Below are 20,849 nucleotides of genomic sequence, written 5' to 3' on the forward strand. Positions count from 1 at the left end.
AGTGAAGGGGAGCAGGTCGCTTGGTAACAAGTACGGCGTCTCCCGTTCGACCTGGGCGGGCGGTGACACAAGCGTAGGAACTAGAACAGTAGTGGGCAATTTCATTTTCTCAAGGGACACATTTTATACATTAGCTGTTGTGTGGGGGCCCTCGAGCAACAACATAGGAGCGAAAATGTATTTCAAATAATAAAATAAATTAAATATAAATTAAATAAAGATTTCTTTTACCAATAGAAAACAGAAACCAAAAATATAAATCATTTTTTGTCAGACGTTCAGAAAAAAAACCTGAAAGCCCCCAAAAGAAGTTGAGTTTGAGACCCCTAATGAAAGGGTTATAGCATCTGGATTGTTCTTTCTGCTTTAAGAAATCCCCATTTCAGTGTTAATAATGAGAAACAAGACCATCATGTTCAGGTATAGTGCAAGAGTAAAAAAGAAAAACAAACCAATGCATGATTTAAATGTCTATATTTGAAATGCCAACTCTTGTTTTGAGAAATAACATTTTACAATGATGCGGTTATACAAACATGGGCGGAGTGAGTCAGAAAATCAGGCAAAAAAGTGCATTCATGTATTCTTTATAATCAGCTTGTGAGGCTTAAAAAGGTAAAAGGAAACTAGTGTGACTGAGCGATACTGGAGAAATACTCCAACATGTCCTGGATAGTAAAATCCATGGTGATACCAGACCCAGGATAACACCTGCCGATCAAATCTTCAAAGTGCTTGTACTGACGAATAAACTCGTCCTGCATGGAGTGCCAGACAACCTGGTGGGAAATAAGAAAATTAAATAAAAATTGTAACCAGTAGAGGGAAAATATTCATGACATACCTGCAGCAGACTTTCCTCTTCACACAGGTGTTTGTCAACCTTCTTGTACAGGTTGTCCAGTCCCTTTTTGACCTCTTTACCGGGGTACTCTTTGATGACTTTGCGCAGCTCTTGCTTGTTGAACGCCAGCTGATAGCTCACCTCTTCCTCTCGAACCCCCTGAGCCACACGGGCTTCAACTCCTTCGAAGAAATGCTGACAAAGGGACAATTTCAAAATGTAACAACAGTGTGAGAGGCTTGTTCCAGAAGTCTTACGTTCAGTTTCTCCAAAGGCTGTCCTAAAGAGTTGATGACGTAAGACTGCCGGTGATCCGTGTACTTGTGTTTGGCCTCTCGACGCTCAGCTTCCAGACAGGAAATCTTCAGGCGTGACAGGGTGGAGAAGATGTGGTGGAAGTTCTCCATCATGACGACATCACGGGGCGTTTTCTGGCTTTCATTGGCAACCTTCTCCACTGTGCAGCGAAAGAAACATTAGCTCATGGTATGATGAACCATAGAAGGTAACTTCATTGAACTTCAAGTTAATAGCCGAACTTTGTTTTGCAAATTGAGAAAATTATGTGTGTCGAGCGTGTGCAGTTTTAGTGTTTTGAAAGAGGAAAACTAAATTACTCTAGAGATTATCTGTACCCTGGTACCGTCAAATATGGTTAATGGTTATGCTCTCTCTCTCTCTGTGACTTTTTGGAAGGACATTAAGAGGTTTTTAGCATCAATATTTTAGTAGCTCTTATCTTTACAGAGCTACTGTCAACATCAACACCTGCTCCCGACCATGTGTAGGGATTAATAAAGTTAAATCTATTCAACCAATTAACTATATAGTGCTTGTGTAAATTTAAACTAATGCTTTTCATTATTGGAAATGTAGATTTTAATTCATATTGCCCTCTGTTCTGTTAACAATACGCGGATTTTAAAAAAATTAGTTAAATTACTTTGCCTTTTTAGTATATATAAAGACATGTCTTGTGAGCATGTGATATATTTATTGATCGGAAGATTACTATTACTGTGACTGATTAATTTATTTTTCTCTAGCGCTTCTCTCCCTCCAGCTTCATGTCAAACATTTACCTTTCACCTGCAATTTTTTATGTTCTACAGAAGCAAGCTCGCGGCATATATCCCCTTTATAAACTGGCTTATCCACTGTAACACTTGTATTATAATTTCCTTGTTTTGTACATGCCTTTCAGAAATGTTTTAACTTTTGCATCTTTCTTATCTTAAAAACTTCTGATTTACTGTTGTCCTTTTCACTGTTGTTTTATCATTTGTGTGTATGATGTCCTTGTGTGTCTTGAAAGGCACCGTATAAATTAAACATATAATTATTGTTTTTATTAACTTTTATGCTCAAATCTGCACATAGATTTACTCACTTTTCATGTATGTGACCCAATGTGCATTTAATAGCCCTCGGCATAGCATCCTAAACTCATAATAATCATTAATATCATACATTTAAGTCGTCATTACCATTAATAAAGACCGCCCTGATCAGTTTGACATAAGCTTTGTCCAAGTCGCCTCGCCGCTCCGCGTTACGAAATATAGTTTCCGCCAACTCGGCAAACTCTTCAAAGTTGAAAACAAAGGGCAGGATCCCAACTTTGCTCTTCTTGGAGATTTTCACCTCTTCCATCTGTCTGATCTGAGCAGACTGTGGGGCAAAAGAAAGGTGATCATAGGGTCAGCACAATAAAGAGTAACGTTCTGTCTTCGAGTTGACTCACAATGCACTTGTCAAAGTTTCTCTTGACGGTCACCAACACATTTCCCAAAGTGGTGCTCAGATATGAAGCCGGATCGACGTTCTCTGCCGTCCACACGTGGTGACTCATCTTCACCAGCATGTAGAGGGAATTGAAGCTGTCGACCTTGTCGCCTAACGCGATGAGGCTGTTGAGCTCGGTCTCAATGCTCTGGAAGATCTTGATCATCATCAGCCGCACCATGTCCTTACTAAATGCCGGAAAATCATAATTATACCCGTCACAACATTACCATACAAAAATGTTCGAACTCCCATGGAAATATTGGAAAAACAACTCACTCTGATGACAAGGAATGTCTGTGTTCTGTCTGGGGAAGAATCCGTGACTGAGTCATTCCATCTAACTCCTCCATTTCAGGCTGAGCAGAGGAGAGACAAAAACACATTTTCAGGATCCATCAAAGATGAATCAGAAACATCATTTTTGTTTTAACTACGGATTTTATTGAAGAAAACAAATCAGCAGGATACTTGTGCGTCTTTCTAGCACCGGAAGAATGACTCACCTGGGCCAAAGGTGGCACGACCGTCGCATGTTGCTGCAGCTTGAAGAACTTGCTGATGAAGTCTTGTTCAGCTAAACATAGAGGCTCCAGCTCACTGAGGACCTGCTCAAATATCTGTAATGGCAGGGACTCAAATTAATGTATCTAAAAATGTCATTAAGGCACCTTAGAAACTGATTTCCTTCCATTCTCAGTGATTAAAATGTAAACAAAAAAAAAAAAAGTCATCTTGAAAGATAAAGATGAATAGTTTATGTTATTAAAGCATGATGCTGTGTACAGATGAAGAGGTCTTATTATATTTGCATTGTAGGCAATATTACTAGACATTTTGATTAAATCAATTTCCTCTACAAGTAATATCACCTTTCTTTGTTTGGCTTCAAATTCATTTAAACCATTTTTTACATAATTGTGAACTACTTTTTAATATATAATCAGGTGTATCAAATTTCACCCCTCAGGCAATTTCCAGCCTCTTCCAGTTTATGTTCCAGTACAGTTTTGGTATATTATGAGGGAATATAGATCAGCACTTAATCGAATGTTTTATTTTTCTAGATCTGATTTTATCCTTAAGATGGAAAATATTTATTTTAAAATATACATATTTTCTGCACATAAAACAATATAAAATTGTTCAATTGTCATCGTTTGTTAATTTAAATAAATTCAAAGCTCCTCCACAATGTAAATGACAACCTACCAAGCCAACTTCCCAATATTCTCACACTTTTTTTCTTATAATGTAAGAAATCTTTAATAGTAGCTATCGAGAGCAATAATTAAATGAATTATACATTATTCTGTTTGCCTTTCTTTAATATTTGTTGAGTTTACAGTCTTATTATATTACAATTTATGTTATTTTAGTCCATTAATAATCTTATTTAACACCAAGGTCTAGGGTGATCAGCAGTAAACAGCATTAGACATTCAATCAGGCAAATAGAGGGTTACGCAATAGTCATCTACTTAAACTTCAAAATGAAAACACAAGCTTTATTTCTATGCATCGTTATGGGATGTACCTTGTCAAACTTAGTTCTGTCAGCCACGTCCAGATCTGAGGCCGACATGTTGCCCATGTCCAGCAGTGAGGAGGACTGGGATCTCCTGCTGTTGGATCCTTGCACTGTCAGTTTATTCAGACTAGAGGTGGAACCTGTAAGCTTCCCAGAACTCCCATGTAGGCCTGTGCCATGGGTTTGGAAAGGATTAGTCAGGTGTCTTGATGAAAAGATTGACCTTCATAAAATTAGCAAAGACTATGAAGAAGACAGAAGATTAAGGAAGTATGGAAATAAAAAGGAGCAATTATTGTGACACTTAACAATAAAGTTTTGAAATTGCACATAGTGAGAAGCAAAGTGGGTCATTGATGGTGGAGTTGTTCTTTCCTCATACTTACTTTCCGTTTCCTGTTTGAGTGCACTCTCTTTCCGCGGAAGCGTGGCTGCAGCCAGTTAAAAAGGCAGGCATCAAAGACAGAGAAAGGTTAACACATGCAGCACGGGGAGAGGGTGAGTCTAGGATGTTAGATGTGCAACGTTACATTAGCTGACGTGCACTGCAGTTGTGAGCAAAACATTTGGAAAACAAAGTCTTGATTTGTTTTCACAGCAAATAAAGCATTTGCAGATCGCAGAAAGCTTTTTTTTCCTTCCAACCTCTGACCTGATAGAACACTTAAAACTACAATTCTCATTGATGAACGTAAACTTAAACATTTCAGAAATTAGGCCATTGTTGGCTTTCGCAAAGAAATACATGTAAAGTAAAGAATACTTTTACACAATCATTGATTTAAAATACATTTTAAGTTCATGTAACATGTGTTTTTTTAATGTTAACTGTTAATACATGGTTAACCTTGTACAATTTTCATGCACCTGGTGTGTGAAAAAACTTCCCTTGTCCCCCAGATGTGAAAAGAAAACTTTCCCAGAAATATAAAAATACAGTTAGGAACCGTTGAAAATTCAAGCAGTAAATAAAAATATTAAGTTCAATAAACTAAATTTACTTGGTATGGAAAGAACCTACCGGTACCTTTTAAATTATACTCTAACACAGTTATTTCCATCTACTGTTTAACTATAAATATATAAAGGCATAACATTACATCTAAAGTTTAATGAAACTTAGGAATCTCTTACCAAACTTGCCCTTCGCCTCCTTGCTGGTACCTGCCATCTTAACTTTGGCCACCTCAAAAAAGTCTTTGATTTCTCGTTCGTACAGTCGGCTCATGTAGTCAACATACGTCTAAAAAAAAGAGATAATGTTTGGATATTGTTCATCGTTACGTGGCAGCAAGACACACTTACCCTGGAGAGACCCTCGTATTTCTCTCTGTGGGTGGTCTTCAGCCACTCCATGAGCTTGGCATAGCGCAGCAGGTCTCTGTGCAGCGGGTTGTGTTTAGGCAGCGTCAACTCGACTGTGTGCTGAGGCAGCGTGGAGCTCTGGTCGTGCCCCTGCATCACATGAGAACAAAGTTGATTTTGTGTACGAGGAAATTAATGTGGTCGGCCTTTGGTATAAATATTTTTGACAACATTAAAAAAAACGTTAACACAATTTTGATGTTCAAATATAAGAAAATAAACAGTCTTTAGGGTATCAATTATTGCATTTAGACATTTGTTAATAAAAAATATTGCTTAAACATGCTTTAAAGCAGGGGTGGCAAACTCAATCAGAACAGGGGGCCAAAATACTTTAGCAGTCCAAGTCGAGGGCCGAACGAAATGTATACCTACCTAGGTCAAAATGTTTTTCCAAAAGCACGAGATCTACCATATAAATGAAATCCCAATGAGGTATTCAATTTCAATTTTATTTCTAATAGAGTTTAAGTCTAGATCTTTTAAATAAGGGTTTGATTTTAGAAATGATTTGCGTGTTTTAATTTCCGTTTTGTTCTTTGGTGCCGTCTTTGGATGTTCATAGTACAAAAAAAACTAAATAACCAAGCTCCATGTTAACTTCCCTTCTTCACTACATCACTTCATCTTTACATGCACATTGCAAAGGCATTAAAACACAGAACAAGTTTAGTCAGCTAGTTAGATAGACCTACTGTTCAGCAAAAATAGTAGGAAAACTTTGTTTTTAGTCATTTGAACATGCTCAGATTGATTGAGGAGGATTTGTCATGAGGCCGGATGTAAAAGCGACAAGACTGGACTTGTGACGGTACTCACAGGAAGTGACAGACAGGAGGACCTATAGAACTGAGGAATGGTCATTTTGAAGTGACTGAAGTGGTTGAACTGACACAGAGACAGAGAACAAAGTGGGAGTGATTTTAAGGGAGCAACACAGAGATTTAGATAAAGAGATAAAAAGGAAAGAAAGTTATCAGGAAGACTGGGAAATGGCTCCCAACCTGACAGGAAGACAGAAAGGAAAGAGCAAGAGTCTAAGAGAGACAAAGCAGAGAACTTTGAATGCAGTGACATTAGTTTTGGACCCAAACCTTTAAAAAAAAGTCTAATTTAGTATCTGTATATCAGACCTTAGTACTTAGCAACTAAGGTCTCAGTAAAACTATAAAACGGATCAATTAAAGTTGTATGAGAGTTCACATAGTTATTTTGTACAGTTATTAATGTTATTTGTTTCAGGATTTTATTTTCTATTGTTTTCCTCCGTGTCCTTTTTGTATTTAGTATTTATTTACACAAATTAAATTAAAAAATAAAATTATTAATAAGGAAGAAAATACACTAAAAACACTTATTTTGTTCCTTTGTCTTCACAAGACTCAAAGCAATAATATGGAAACATTTTATTGCCCATCCGTATCCAATACAGTGTTTATTTTACGACAACCCAGTTCCTTGGAACAACATATTTACCAAATATATGGATATTTCAATAACACACCAGTCTATGATTAATACCACTCTTGCTAAGTCAGTAACAGTGGTTCAGATTAATAGCTTTAATAAACCCTGAGCCATAAAATCGAAGGACACCTATAATAAACTTGTGTTGTTTCACAAACCAATGTTTCCTAAAGTAGAGAAATCGGTTCTCTTCAATCAAGCAGAATATATCTACTAAGATTTTACCGTCAAGTGGATTTTTTTTTCTTTCAAATGTTTATCAGTTTCCTCTATAATTCTACTTCACTGTGCTAGGAGCTCATAAACCTTGACTAAAAATTGTTATTGCTTACCTGGTGAACGAAAACATTGTTGAGGTGGTTTGTAAGGCGGCGAGCAAAAGTGTCTCTCAGCTCTGTGAACAAGTTTTGCTGCTGTTTAACCGCCATCAGCTTTTCATGACCTACAGCAGGAAATACTTTTTATTCATTTTGTTGCATCATTAACTCACTTATTACAACATTAAAATTGCAGGAACAATGACCCACCAGGTTGGAGGGCCACATTCATACACTGCAGGAGAGCTTCAGCGGCATTGATACAGGCTTCTATTCCTTTCGGGGAACTGAGATCTCCATCCTGCAGTGCTCGGATGTGTCCTTTAGAAAGGTCCATGTAATTCTACAGAAAATGAGGTCAAAGAATGAACAACCCAGACAAGATTTACATATTGCGTTGTCAGATTTTTAAAGAAAATTTTGACAACAAAAAGGAATTAACTTTTTTGTTTGAAAATATTCAAACGCTTAAACTTAATCTTCTTACCACCAAGAACTGGATCTCATCCAGTAGCTTTCCATTGTTAGTGTTGCTGATTTGAATGAGGCGGTTGCTCTGTGAGATCTGGTCCATTTGGTCTTTGACGCTCTGCAGCATCTCCTCATAGCTACTCAGCTTTCCTTCAATTGTGTCCACCTCACCCAGGGCTTCATCAAGCAGCTGCATCAGGATGTTGACTTGCTTCTCTGAGGCCATAATGGACTGGATGTTTGCCTAAAAAGAACAAGATGGAAAGTCAAATTCTGCTCAGAGTAGAACAACCTGATGTGTAACTCACCCCGTCCAGAACCTGCAGCTCCCTGGAAAGCTGCTCCGCAAAAGCCTCTGCATTTGAAATGGCATACTCGCAAGTCTCCATCATGCCTTCTATGTCTTGCTCCTCCCGTGTGCTGAGCTCCTGGTAGTCGTCCAGAGCATCCTCATCTCCACCAACAACACTTGGACTCTCACCACTCGGTACTGACTCTATTTAATAAAAATGTCAGACATTTAGTGCACCGATGTAAAGATTGTAGAGACGCAGCCTGAAAGTTTTTATATTTTTCATCTCACACCTTCATCTAATCACTGGTGCATTAAAGCTATTATTAGATGAAGGTATTTGTATTATTAACCCAAACCTCTTAATCCAAAACTATATGCATGGGAATGATTGATATATATGTTCACTGAAAATGCTGATCATATCATCAGATTCATGGAAACTACATCATTTCCAATGACAAAAACTAATAAAGGATTAAGGGTTTTGTTATTATTCCGGATGAATCTCAAGCAACTAAATATATAATACAAATATATTTGTGATATGACTGGCGTGATGAAAGAAAGTGATTGAACCATATAAATGTTGATAAGACTTGATGATAATAAGTGAGTTAAATGCAAATACAAATGCACTACATTATGAACAATAAACATGCTCACTCTGACTAAGTTAGTGGACTCTCATGGGCTCAATGATGGTGAAGGCAGCGAACATACTGTAGATGGAGCTTTGCAAAATAATAAATGGAAAAGAGGGATAAATGGGGATCAGTTCAACCAACCTTCCGCTTTAGGAAGTTCTGGCCAGAGAAAGTTCAAGAGAGAGAAGAATAAGAACAAAGAGACACTTTTAAAACAGACGCCCATTCAAAAAACCGTAAGTAAAGAGGATTGAAAACATTTCATATATATGATAATTCCACGTTCTTGTTTAAATGCAGGCATGTGATATCCTACAAAAATAATGATTAAAGTTTCTTACTTATATAGAACTTTCTCTGCTAATATGCTCTGCAATAAATCACGCAATCACATACACAAACAGCTCCCCAGGTCACCATCAGGAGCAGTCGGGGTTAAGTTTCTTGCTAAGGGACACAATAACAAACACACACACACACACAGCAGCAACTTTTACCCACAAACCAACCACTTAACTGTCCGTGCTAAGAGGAATAAAACCAGCAAGTATTGTTGACTCCTGATTTTTAAGAAAGGTTTGATTCATTGTCTGACATCTTACTCAAATGACATGTGTGCTTCTTCAATTAAAAGAAAAAACAGAAAAAAAACAATGTAACCACTGGATCATGCACAAAAGCTCAAACTAATCGTATTCAAAAGATAAGATACCTTCCAGTAGTTGAGAACTGACATTTACAAATTCCACTTTCTTCCTGAGGTATCGTTGATTGAGCTTCCAAATGCAGGAGATAAAGGAGTTTTTTTCAGCTGTGCTGCTGGCAACCCACTTGTAGATTTTCTCAAAGTGAAGATCAAACTCTGGGTTTTCCTGTAGCAATGGAGCAAAGAAGATTTTGACTTTTAGTCTGTTTGATAAAATTGATAGGTTCACTCTAGACATTGTTTTCATTAAAATACAGACATTAGCCAACTTCTCAAAGTGTTGATGCCTTTTGAAATATAATCTGGCACATACGATGCAAAAGATGGGAGAAAAATGCATTTTTCTAAACAAACAGCTCTGATGTTAAGTTTCTGAGACAATAGTAAATTATGTGCAGACAACATGTTTTGCACTGCAATAAAAAAAAGCAAGAAAACAAACAAACATAGGATCATAGAGTCATAAAATTTCCAACCTTGCTTGCATCTTTAGCATCTACTTCAGTTAAATCACGTAACTCCCATGTCAGCTGACGCTTGTAAAAATCTCCTTTGTCCGACTTTTTCACTTTTACCACTTTAACTTGCACTGGTCGTTCCGTGGTTACTGGGAAAAAAATAAAGGTTATTTAAAAAAAAAAAAAAATCTTGTGAATTGTTTTTGGCATTACCTGTAGCACACAAGAAACAGTTTTTCTTTTTCTTTCCTGCCTTGCAGACATTTACAATACCAAGGAGACGTTCATCATTTGGTGTGAATATGTCCCGCTGAAGAGCGTGCTTGATGGCTGTCATGGTGGATGCTGTTAAACGGAGACAAGTTAATAAGTGGATAACTACTTTTCCGCAAAATAACAAGAGACATGCTCAGAAAACACATCCGAGTTAGATTTTTTTAATTTAAAAAATAAAGAAAAAGACAATTAATGTTCTAATTGAAAAAGTACTGCAACTTCAAGGTTTATGGAGAACAGAGACTTGTAAGAATTTTTAGACGCATTGTGGTTTTAGATTTGACGAGGATAATATAAAACAAACCAGCTCAGGCAGTGTGGTTTGGATTATGTTTTTAATCCATCAGCAAGAACATTGATATAGAAAACAGGCTACAGGACATCCCTATCAATGTCATTGCTTCATTGATAAACACGGCATCTCCCTAGTAACATTAACGAACACGTCACATTAAGAAGAAAAAAAGAATGTATGTTTTTATAACAAAGGTTACTGTCTTATAGCAAGAGTTATTATAGCATCAAATCGATCGAGCTTTACATCAGTAATACACGAACATAATAGCTGCTGCTAGCTGCTCATGCTAAAAGGTGTAGAAGAGAGAAACTCCGGCCGAATTATTCTACTGAAATACAAATAAACGTAAGAAATTTTGTAATGGCATATAGAATCATCTCAGTGTCTATAAAATGATTCATATGAAGCTTAAACAATGTCCGTTACCGTGTTTTGTTCAGCCACCAGACCTTAGCATAACACCGCCCTTCCACTTCCTGGTTCGAAGCTGTCATGTGACAACGATGCAAAACACAATTGGATCGGATTTTATTTTATTTTATTTTTCTACTTATGACCTCCGACTTTTATTGTAGGTAAAATTATATCACTTTACCACCATCTTGTCTGTTTTATGTAATGGAATATAAATATATGTCCCTTTCATTTTCAAGGTACAGATAAGTGGAGCACACCTGTAGAAAAACCATATAAACAGATACTTTTTATATCATTAAACATTTATAACCCCGAACGAAATCATTTAAGCCATTTTAATATGTGCTTAAAATATCAATTTAAAGCAAGATATCCACAAATTCTTACTATACTATTACAGAAAATGTGTTACATTTTATTTTTCTTTAGATGTTATTAGATTTTAACCCACTGCTTTGAATTAATTTGAAAAGTCACTCTAATGTTCAGTATAGTACAAGTGAAAACCCTGAGGTTTCAACTAAATTACAATAATGTAAATATAGAAAGAAACAAAAGTTTGATTTTTTTTTTGCTCAATCTTAAACTGAATCCAGTTTGCCAGATAATCTTTTGAAATCCTCCCGAAAATTAAACAAATGATATACAATGTAATTGTTGCTGGCTGCAATAACCCCCCTAAGCAGCTGCAGTAAAGTAACTATAAAGTTTTGTGAGATCTTAAAAAAAATAAATGGTATACATTAAAATAAGCACCCCTTTTATTACTCAGCTTGTGAGAAACAGCAGGGGGTAAGACAACTGGACACTTTGTTTTAAATGAGCATCTTGAAACAAAAGTGCAGTCAGATTACACACAGATTCATTTAGAAGTCCAATACCAATACTTTATGTATGTATGAGAAGATTAGGTCAAGATGTACCATGAATTTGTCAAGTTGTTTGTTGTCCAAGAAGAATACTATCTTGTGAATTCCCCTTTTATTATTTACTTCCAATTTAGATACTATTACAAATGTGTCGGAAATATTGCAATTCTTAAATTTGAATTGGAAGGATAGGAACTTCACCAAAACCACTGTTTTAATGCATTTGTTGAATGTGACAGAAAGATCAAGATCTGAATCAAAATCCGCCAAAATGCTTCCAAATTATACCTAATAATAATAAATATCATTCTCAATTTAGAAAGTTCAACTAATCATGATTTAGTTTAGTTTTTTTTATTTAAAAGGACAATGTACAGTTATATTACATTAGGCTGATGGCTTCACCAGATTTAGCACAATGCTAATTTCCGTCTGTAGTCCTTAACAAAGATCCAGACAGTTTACATACTACATCAACATACAAATAAAGCAAAAACACAATAATAAACAAAAACACAGGACAATCTTGGTGCAGTACAAATAAGTGCATTCTGTTTGTTCACAGCAAAATTTGAAGTGCAGAAGTAGATAAAGAGTGACCAGATGGACGGACGGACGGATGATGGATGGATGGATGGATGGATGGATGGATGGATGGATGGATGGATGGATGGATGGATGGATGGATGGATGGATGGATGGATGGATGGATGGATGGATGGATGGATGGATGGATGGATGGATGGATGGATGGATGGATGGATAAAACCAGACGGATATTGGAGAACCTTATCAAGTTGTCTGAGTTTATGTTTTTCAAGTATGTTGCAATGGTGGAAACCAAAGTTTTTGATAAAGGATTTTTAAGTCCTGATTATGCAAAGTTCTAAGTGAGTTTACAACTGTGGGACTTGGGACCATGATGACAAGCAGTACAAAAAATGTGAGATTATAATTGCATTCCAATAATAAGGAGCTCCTGATGTGTTGAAAGTTGGTAGTAGTATTTCACTTCCTCTACATTATTGATAGTGTAATTATCCACATAGATATTTGGAAGGACACTTTGGATTTGTCTGTTCGAGAAAAACATTGAGACCATTTTCTCCATATTCAGTGTGAGGCAGGACCTGTCAAGCCACTTAGTTGCTTTCTTCATTGCTGTAGAGAGCCTAGCTGCTACATATGATGATGGAAACCATGTCACAGATTCAGGACCTCTTGGAGTGAAGCTGTGTCCAGTCTGACCTTAATTATATCCTGATCCCACATTAAGAGAGTTCCTTTTCAAATGAGTCTAGTATGCAGTGAATGCAGGGATATGCATTTCAATGAATCTGAGGTTGAATCTCTTTACTATTACCTCACATAAAACCTGGTTGAAAAAACAAAAAAAAAGTTCTAGATTGAATCTCAACCTCCATGTCAAGAAGTTAACTGTTGTATCAGTGAGACCAAGAAGTCTCTGTGACATAGACAACAGCAGCACACCAATGCATCTAATGAACAGTCTGCCTTTTTCCACAGCAGAGGTGCAGTGTCAGGGGATGGTGATTACATCTGTATAATCTGCATTTGACATTCACAATGGTGATTAAAGCCTGATAGCATTTTCTCTTTCTATTTGAAATCAGAGGCAGTTCACTTACTATCTGGTTGGCATTTGATGAATCCCCTCATATGTCAGCAAATAGCATAATTTGTATTCCATGTTGCTAAAACATATATTCTAAACTTCTCTCATAAAATTGCCTCCGCAATTGTTTTGTTTGACACAGCTTTTTTACATCTTCTCGCAGGCGCTTTTAAGAAAAAAAGAGTCAGGTTACGAATCTGACTTAACGCTTACTTTAAGAAGGGAAATGAAAATCATCTTTACTCCTCACATTTCTTTCGTGATGAAAACTCCAGCAGTAATACAATTATAATAACATAAATGGTTGGAAAATATGATATCATAATATAATAGCATTTTCCCATCAGAAAGCTTCATTTTCGGTGAGATATTTGACTCTCCAGATTAACATATACTCATATATTCAAGTCTTTGATATGGAAGACTTAACAGTACTTTCATATGTTCCAAATATCTAATATTACCTCGTAATTATTACCTATGTTATGATCTCTGAAATACAATGATAAATGATCTAATCCTGTAGTCTGAGCTGACATTGAAGAATAAAGAAATATATTACATTTCTGTCATTTGGTACCATTTTGACACGGTAACTTTGGATTGAAGGGCTTCATCAGATGAACAACACAAGAAGCACATAAACGCACCGTGACACTTGACAGCGGCGGCACAAAGCATTGCTCTCTCAGTCATCAACGACGTCGACGACCCGCCGACACAATCTGAATGTGCGTCCAACTTTGCTAACCCCGGTTCAAGGTAAGGTCTTCACCCATCACCGGCCAATTACACACAAAGAAGAACACAACGATCCTCCATGCTGAAGCAAGGATGAGAGCCGCTATTATATGAGCAATGCTTCATGTCCAGCTCTTTGGTTGTTAGGATGGTCCATCATTGGTGCCATTTTGTTTTAAAGTAATCATGTAATTTCCAATGTTGCATGTGTGACCTTATGAGAGGGTCTTCTTGTCTGTTTTTGAGGATTTGAGATTTAGATTAGAGGTGAAAGTGGGAAAATGTTGAGGGTTGTTGTTTTGGATTCAGATAGATATGTTTAGGACTGTGGTGAAAGAAACAGTATCTGGAGAAAACACATCTGAGTAAAGGAAGAACATACTACCTTCCTACTGATTTGTGTGAGATCAAAATCAGGACCTTCCTGCTGTATTAATGCAACCGGTTAAAATGTATCTGATTTAATGTAGATATTAAACTTTTAAAGAAACTATTTTTAATCAAGTTTACATGTGAATACATAATTCAATTCAAGTCCTTATGATATAAATTCAAGTACTAATCAATTTAATTGAAATTTAATTAGAGTACTCAAGTCACTCCTGATGCTAACTTCTGTCTTCTTTCTCCTGCTCCATTCACTTCATTCATTAAAACATTAGTATCTGTTCTTGGAAGAAAACAATCAGAACAATCTTTGGCAACCAACCTTTTTTTTCTGGTTCATTGTCTGCATTTTTTTCATCGACAAACCCATTGATAAAAACAATAAAAAATATAGAGGCATTGAGGTTTTGTTTCAGTCATTTTCGCCAGTTAACAGGTTTATGTTTTTAACTGAAATTGACTGATGTGTCAATAGTCACCTCAGAAACTAAACATGTTTCAGACAGTCATAATAAATAGATCAGTAATTACTTCAATGTTGTTTTTTTCTTCTGCGCCCCTGTAACAAGTGCCTCATAATGACCATGTGTGACCTCATTCATGCAGGTCATGGCAATTCAGAGTTCCGAAGCAAAGCACCAGGACCAAATAGAGTCTTGGGAAGCTGTTTATCTACTCGAAGAGACTTCCCTTAGTTCCAAACAACCAGTCTAAGGAAGATCAGTAAGTTATACTCCATTATGCTTGGTTACTACACAAGATTATCAATTATTATGCATTAAACTTTGTTTTTTTTCTCAGAGAATGTATCACAACAAGTGAGAGGGGTTTAAAAACCAACCAACCAACCAACCAACAATTGGCCCAATTAAAAAACTGCAGATTGATTGGGTTGTGAACACTTATCGCGGTTCTTTTCAATTTGCCCTTTTAAAGAGGCGTAACAAAAACATCCTTCAATAGGCAAATCACCCTAATGACTCTCTACAACCCACAGATTGATCCCAACTCCTCCCAGAAGAACTCTGTCACGACCCTAGTAAGATACTTACCTGCGCCTCAAACTCTCCCTGGTCCAGTTGCCTCGCTTTAGAACAACTCAGGTCAACACTAAATTGTTTTATTACAAATAACAGTATTTGATTCATGAAATCTGATACTATCTGTAATTACTTTAAACAATGTCCCTACTGTACTTAAAGCTCTTAAAGTCCACCACTTGTACTGTATATAGCTATCGGTTAACATAAAAGACTATAAACCACCAAAATGTCTTCTATAAAGCCTAATAAATTATTTATAATGTATAATCTAATGTATTTCATAAGTGCTCATTATGCGTTTTACACAAGTCCTTCATGGAAAGTATTATGCAATCTCCTTTATTTCTCAGTCATTTATGCAAACCCTGAGAATTTTCAAGCAAAACATAAAAAGAAAGTATTTGCCTGATGTTTGCTAACTTTCTTTTTCTTGTGTCAGATAAAATCTACTCAATGTGCGACAGCAATAGCAAGTTCCTAGGAACACAATTGAGACAGATTGCTGCTTCACTCCCAACACATTTAGATTGATCTCCCTTCATGTTTTCTTCACATTTTGTCTGTTTCCAAAAAATTGATTGTTTGATTGTTCATTTTTTAAAATGTTTACTGTTCTCTTATCTTAGTAGATGGATACAACTCGTGTCTGTAAATTCTTATAGAAATGAAAAGGTGTTTGCAGAAACCTTTTCTATCCAAATGTAGTTTCAAATGAGGAAAAGCAACACTGCTTATGTTCTTTAGTGCAGGACTCAATTGACAAGAGGAGGGAAGATTGTATGTATGTATATATGTATGTATGTTTTACTTTGACTGATAGTAAGTAAACGTTAGTATCACAAACACAGATCACACTCATGGTCCCAACCTTGAATAATGTATGTTGCCTTAATGTGTTCATTGGCATTCAGTTTGTATTTAGTCCTTTTCTGTCTGTGTTATTTTGTCAAGTTTGAGAGGATAATAGAGGATAATAGAGAACCACCACTCAATGGATATCCTTTTATCAACACATCTAAACATGTTTGGACGTCTTTGGTCTTTTAAAACCTCAAGCTATTTTTATGAAATGTATTTATTAAAAGCAACACAATACAGGTATTTATTAAAAACAAAGATATTAAAAAACGCACTTGACCTACTTAGGTTTCTCATTCAGAATAAACTGGCTTTAGTCGATGTGTTAATTATATATCATATTTCATAGGAAGCACTGGTGGCATTTCTGTTTTTTAACAAAATTGTATGCATTTACATTAAATCACATCAAGTACTGTCACTATATTGCCTGTATCAGCTATGATGCTTCCAATGATTCACCCTTAACCGCCTGGAAAACAACTTGATACTCCAATAATACATAATAACCTCATTTTTCACTCACTCTGAAATGACACTGATGTGTAATATGATTCACATATGAGTATTCACATATTAAAAAATATCAAGTCATTAAAATATGTTACGAAAGGAGATTATGTTTTGAAATTGCAACGGTCTAATTGCAGAAAATCATTTGGTTATTATTGCAGCAAGCTTAATATGTAAAATATCACCTTTTAATAACAACTTTGATAGTATAAGGCAAGATTTAAACAATCTGATTTATTCCCCATGTTTTGCTTATGAATTATGTATTGTAAAGCAAGAGAATACATTGTATTGTATAATTGTTCAACTTTAAACAAGGATCCAAAAAGAAAGTCATTAATTATTGCCAAGTGAAATCCCGTCGATGCAGAGAAAGTGCTGCTGGCAGGAAGCTGCCGGATGTTCAATGAGATAAATGCAGCAGTTGACAACTATTGATTTTCATGATACAATTTAGAGGCAAGAAAGTGAAGCTTAAAAGAGGATGTTACATGGTAATAGATTATTGTCTCCGTATGGTTTCCTCTTGTTTTCAATTAGGGCTGTGGTTAAAGCCAAGAGTAAAGCTTAAACTGAGGAAGCTTCCGTGATTTAAGTAGTAGTTTTAAGAATGAAGTGTGGTGTAAATTAGAAAGCGGATCATGTTCACCTGCCTCTTCTCTGCCAGCATTAATATTTGCTTCCATTTCGTCAATTAAGGTCAATTCAGAAAACACACTAACTGTTTGGGTTCATCCCCATTAGGTCCAATATATGCAACCTATACCAATTTGTCTTCAAAATACCGACTGCCAGCTAATAATCTATTTAGGTTTTTTCAAATCAGGAATTTAAATTCCAATAACTTCATTAATTTTCCTTCAAAGAGACTTGTGGGATAAAGTGGTTTGTGGAATCGGTTCTGTTTAATCTTGTGCTCGATTCTCACTAATCCATTTGAAAGTAATCTACAGAATTCACTTCTCTAAATGTAGACTTTCACAAATATACCTGGAAGGAGCTAATAATTGTGACAGGTGTTTGAAATCCAATTGTCATTTGGGGCATGTGTTCTTTCTTTGTTCAAAATTAAACACATTCTTGTCCGGCTACTATAACACAACATCTACTGTTTTTGGAATTACAATTCAGCCATGCCCACTTATAGCAGTTTTTTTAACCCGTCTGAAAAAATCTGGGTTCTGACCAGAAAACTCGACGACGATTGCTGTTGCTTTGGAAATCTCCAAAACCACCTACAACTTCAATGTGGCTGAGAGACATTGTATTTTTTCTCAAAATTGAAAAGATAAAATATATAATGAGAGGCTCAACACAGAAATTAGCAGTTACTTGGGTATCATTCCTGTCATATTTTAAAGCTTTGCAAGTTTTGCCTGACTGAGAGAGTTTAAAGGTATAACTCATCATTCTAACTTATCTAAACCTTATATGGATGATGTTATGAATGCCAGGATACGGGGAGGCTGTGGGTGGGTGTGTTGTTTGAGTTATTGTAATGCCCTTTTCTTTTTCTTCTATTTTTGTATTATTATTTTTTATTTATCTAATTTTCGTTTCCTTTGCAATGTTAAAAAAAAAGAAAAAAGAAGGAAATAGTCAAAGAAAGTTGTGTGATGTAAACTGTGATCTAGTTTGTTGTTTTCCAATAAAAAATATTGAAACAAAAAAAAATAATGAAGTGTGTCATATTGTCGGCATCCTGTGGAGTCAAAAAAATCCTCTCATGATCCTCGGGATGGACCTGGGTCACAGTGCGTTAGTCATACAAATAAATATCTTCCTCAATTCCTTTGAGGGCTTTAGCCCTGATACAGCAATTAGATTGGCAACACAAATGTCAGCCATAAGGTCGTGACATTTTGGGGGAATCTCAACAGTAGTGGTCCACTGAGAGGTTGTTGGAGAGCTACAGGAAACATTATACGCTTCACATTACTATGGAAGCGTGGAGCTGCCCACGTAAAAAAAATAAAATAAACTTCATCATGTAATTTCACAATACAGATCATGTAATAACGTAATACTTCGGTATCATTTTATAACGTTATACTTCGCTTTAATGTAATGATGTAATACTTCAGTATCATGTAATAATGTAACACTTTACTATCATGTAATAACGTAATACTTCGGTATCATGTTATAACGTTATACTTCGTTTAATGTAATAATGTAATACTTCAGTATCAATGTTATAATGTAACACTTCACTATCATGTAATAACGTAATACTTCGGAATCATGTTATAACGTTATACTTCGTTTAATGTAATAATGTAATACTTCGGTATCATGTTATAACGTTGTACTTCGTTTAATGTAATAATGTAATACTTTGGTATCATGTTATAACGTTATACTTCGTTTAATGTAATAATGTGATACTTCAGTATCATGTTATAATGTAACACTTCACTATCATGTTATAACGTAATACTTCGGTATCATGTTTTAAGGTTATACTTCGTTTAATGTAATAATGTGATACTTCAGTATCATGTTATAATGTAACACTTCACTATCATGTAATAACGTAATACTTCGGTATCATGTTATAACGTTATAATTCATTTAATGTAATAATGTAGTACTTCAGTATCATGTAATAATGTAATACTTCACCATCATGTGATAACGTAATACTTCGGTATCATGTTATAACGATATACTTTGTTTAATGTAATAATGTAATACTTCAGTATCATGTAATAACGTAATACTTTGGTATCATGTTATAACGATATACTTCGTTTAATGTAATAATGTAATACTTCAGTATCATGTAATAATGTTACACTTCACTATAATGTAATAGGGTTATACTTCGGTATCATGTTATAACGTTATACTTCGTTTAATGTAATAATGTAATACTTCAGTATCATGTAATAATGTAACACTTCACTATCATGTAATAACGTAATACTTCGGTATCATGTTATAACGATATGCTTCGTTTAATGTAATAATGTAATACTTCGGTATCATGTTATAATGTAATACTTCACTATCATATAATAGTGTAATACTTCGGTATCATGTAATAATGTAATACTATCATTTTAAGGCTTAATAAGTCGCTGGTAAATATATTGTTTAGACTTTTCTTTTTCTCTGAAAACAAGTAAATGTGGTCAAATAATGACTACAGTGTTGGAGTGTATTTAAAAAATGACAACACAAGGGTTCATCAGAACTAAATAAAAAGTCAATTAAAAAAGATGTGCCTTCTTCTCCCCAACATCAGGTGTGAGTCTCCTTTGTTCCTCCACTCATTCCTGCGCGTCCGACAATTAGCCGTTGATCCAATCTCGTCACTTTACGCGCGCATGACGCGTGAGCTCCAGGATAGTCGTGCCTCTGACGCGGGAGGGAAACTCTCTGAAGAGCAAGAAGTCAACAGACGGAACCGTGATAATCCACAAAGACAGGAGACAGAAAGCAGGAGAGAAATAGAGTGGAGGATGAAGACGCGCCACAATCGGTATCTATTGGCGCAGCGCGCAGCCTCCTGCAGCCCGTCCAGCCTCAGCATGAGTCCTCTCAGTGTGGCCAGCATCACCCTGGCAGCTCTCCTCGTCCTCACTGTCCCGCCATGCAAAGGTAAGACATGTACATTTATAACTACACATATATGTATATTTTGTGGACGTTTTCTTTATTACATAAAAAAAACGCAATTTATGAAATTGTACTTAATGTGAAAATAACAACTTGACAGGAATGTTAAACAAAAAGTTGTTTTTTTCCCTTTTTTCATTATTTATTTTTAAATCTTATTGTTAATTAAAATGAAAAACAGGGACTTAAGTTAAGTTGAGAAATAAATAAAATATTCGATATTAATATTGAAGTTACTGTGTTAATGAATGCTTGAAGTTCTGGATTATTTTGTGCTAAACAAGTATAATAATCGTTGGTCATA

The 20,849-nt window shown here is 35.7% G+C and overlaps 1 protein-coding gene across 4 annotated transcripts; it reads right to left on the minus strand.

Annotated features, from left to right (window-relative positions):
* Positions 1 to 457: 457 nt before the first annotated feature.
* exoc1 (exocyst complex component 1) lies at positions 458 to 10,945 on the minus strand. Of its 4 annotated transcripts, XM_087785248.1 has the most exons (21): positions 10,884 to 10,945; positions 10,097 to 10,228; positions 9,902 to 10,032; positions 9,432 to 9,591; positions 8,861 to 8,878; positions 8,089 to 8,276; positions 7,797 to 8,024; positions 7,520 to 7,652; positions 7,325 to 7,434; positions 6,345 to 6,413; positions 5,466 to 5,615; positions 5,295 to 5,403; positions 4,547 to 4,591; positions 4,167 to 4,330; positions 3,136 to 3,249; positions 2,909 to 2,988; positions 2,589 to 2,817; positions 2,332 to 2,515; positions 1,102 to 1,301; positions 845 to 1,039; positions 458 to 779 (listed from the first exon to the last, which is right to left on the minus strand). In XM_087785248.1, the coding sequence occupies exons 2-21, from the start codon at positions 10,218 to 10,220 to the stop codon at positions 627 to 629; spliced, it is 2,784 nt and encodes a 927-aa protein (XP_087641374.1). In that variant the 5' UTR covers positions 10,221 to 10,228; positions 10,884 to 10,945; the 3' UTR covers positions 458 to 626. The 4 variants fall into 4 exon arrangements, with proteins under 4 accessions (XP_087641374.1, XP_087641371.1, XP_087641372.1 ...); XM_087785245.1 differs by lacking the exon at positions 6,345 to 6,413; XM_087785246.1 differs by lacking the exons at positions 6,345 to 6,413; positions 8,861 to 8,878.
* Between the last annotated feature and the right edge of the window lie 9,904 nt (positions 10,946 to 20,849).

This window comes from Callionymus lyra, chromosome 2, assembly GCF_982586985.1.
Source record: "Callionymus lyra chromosome 2, fCalLyr1.hap1.1, whole genome shotgun sequence".
Lineage (NCBI taxonomy): Eukaryota > Metazoa > Chordata > Actinopteri > Syngnathiformes > Callionymidae > Callionymus > Callionymus lyra.

Coding starts and splice junctions, on each gene's coding strand:
- exoc1 (XM_087785248.1), bottom strand. CDS start 10,220: ATGACAGCCATCAAGCACGCTCTTCAGCGGGACATATTCACACCAAAT. Junction 4,592..5,294: donor GGAGGCGAAGGGCAAGTTTG/GTAAGAGATTCC, acceptor AACTGGCTGCAG/CCACGCTTCCGCGGAAAGAG. Junction 2,818..2,908: donor AGACATTCCTTGTCATCAGA/GTGAGTTGTTTT, acceptor TCCGGCATTTAG/TAAGGACATGGTGCGGCTGA.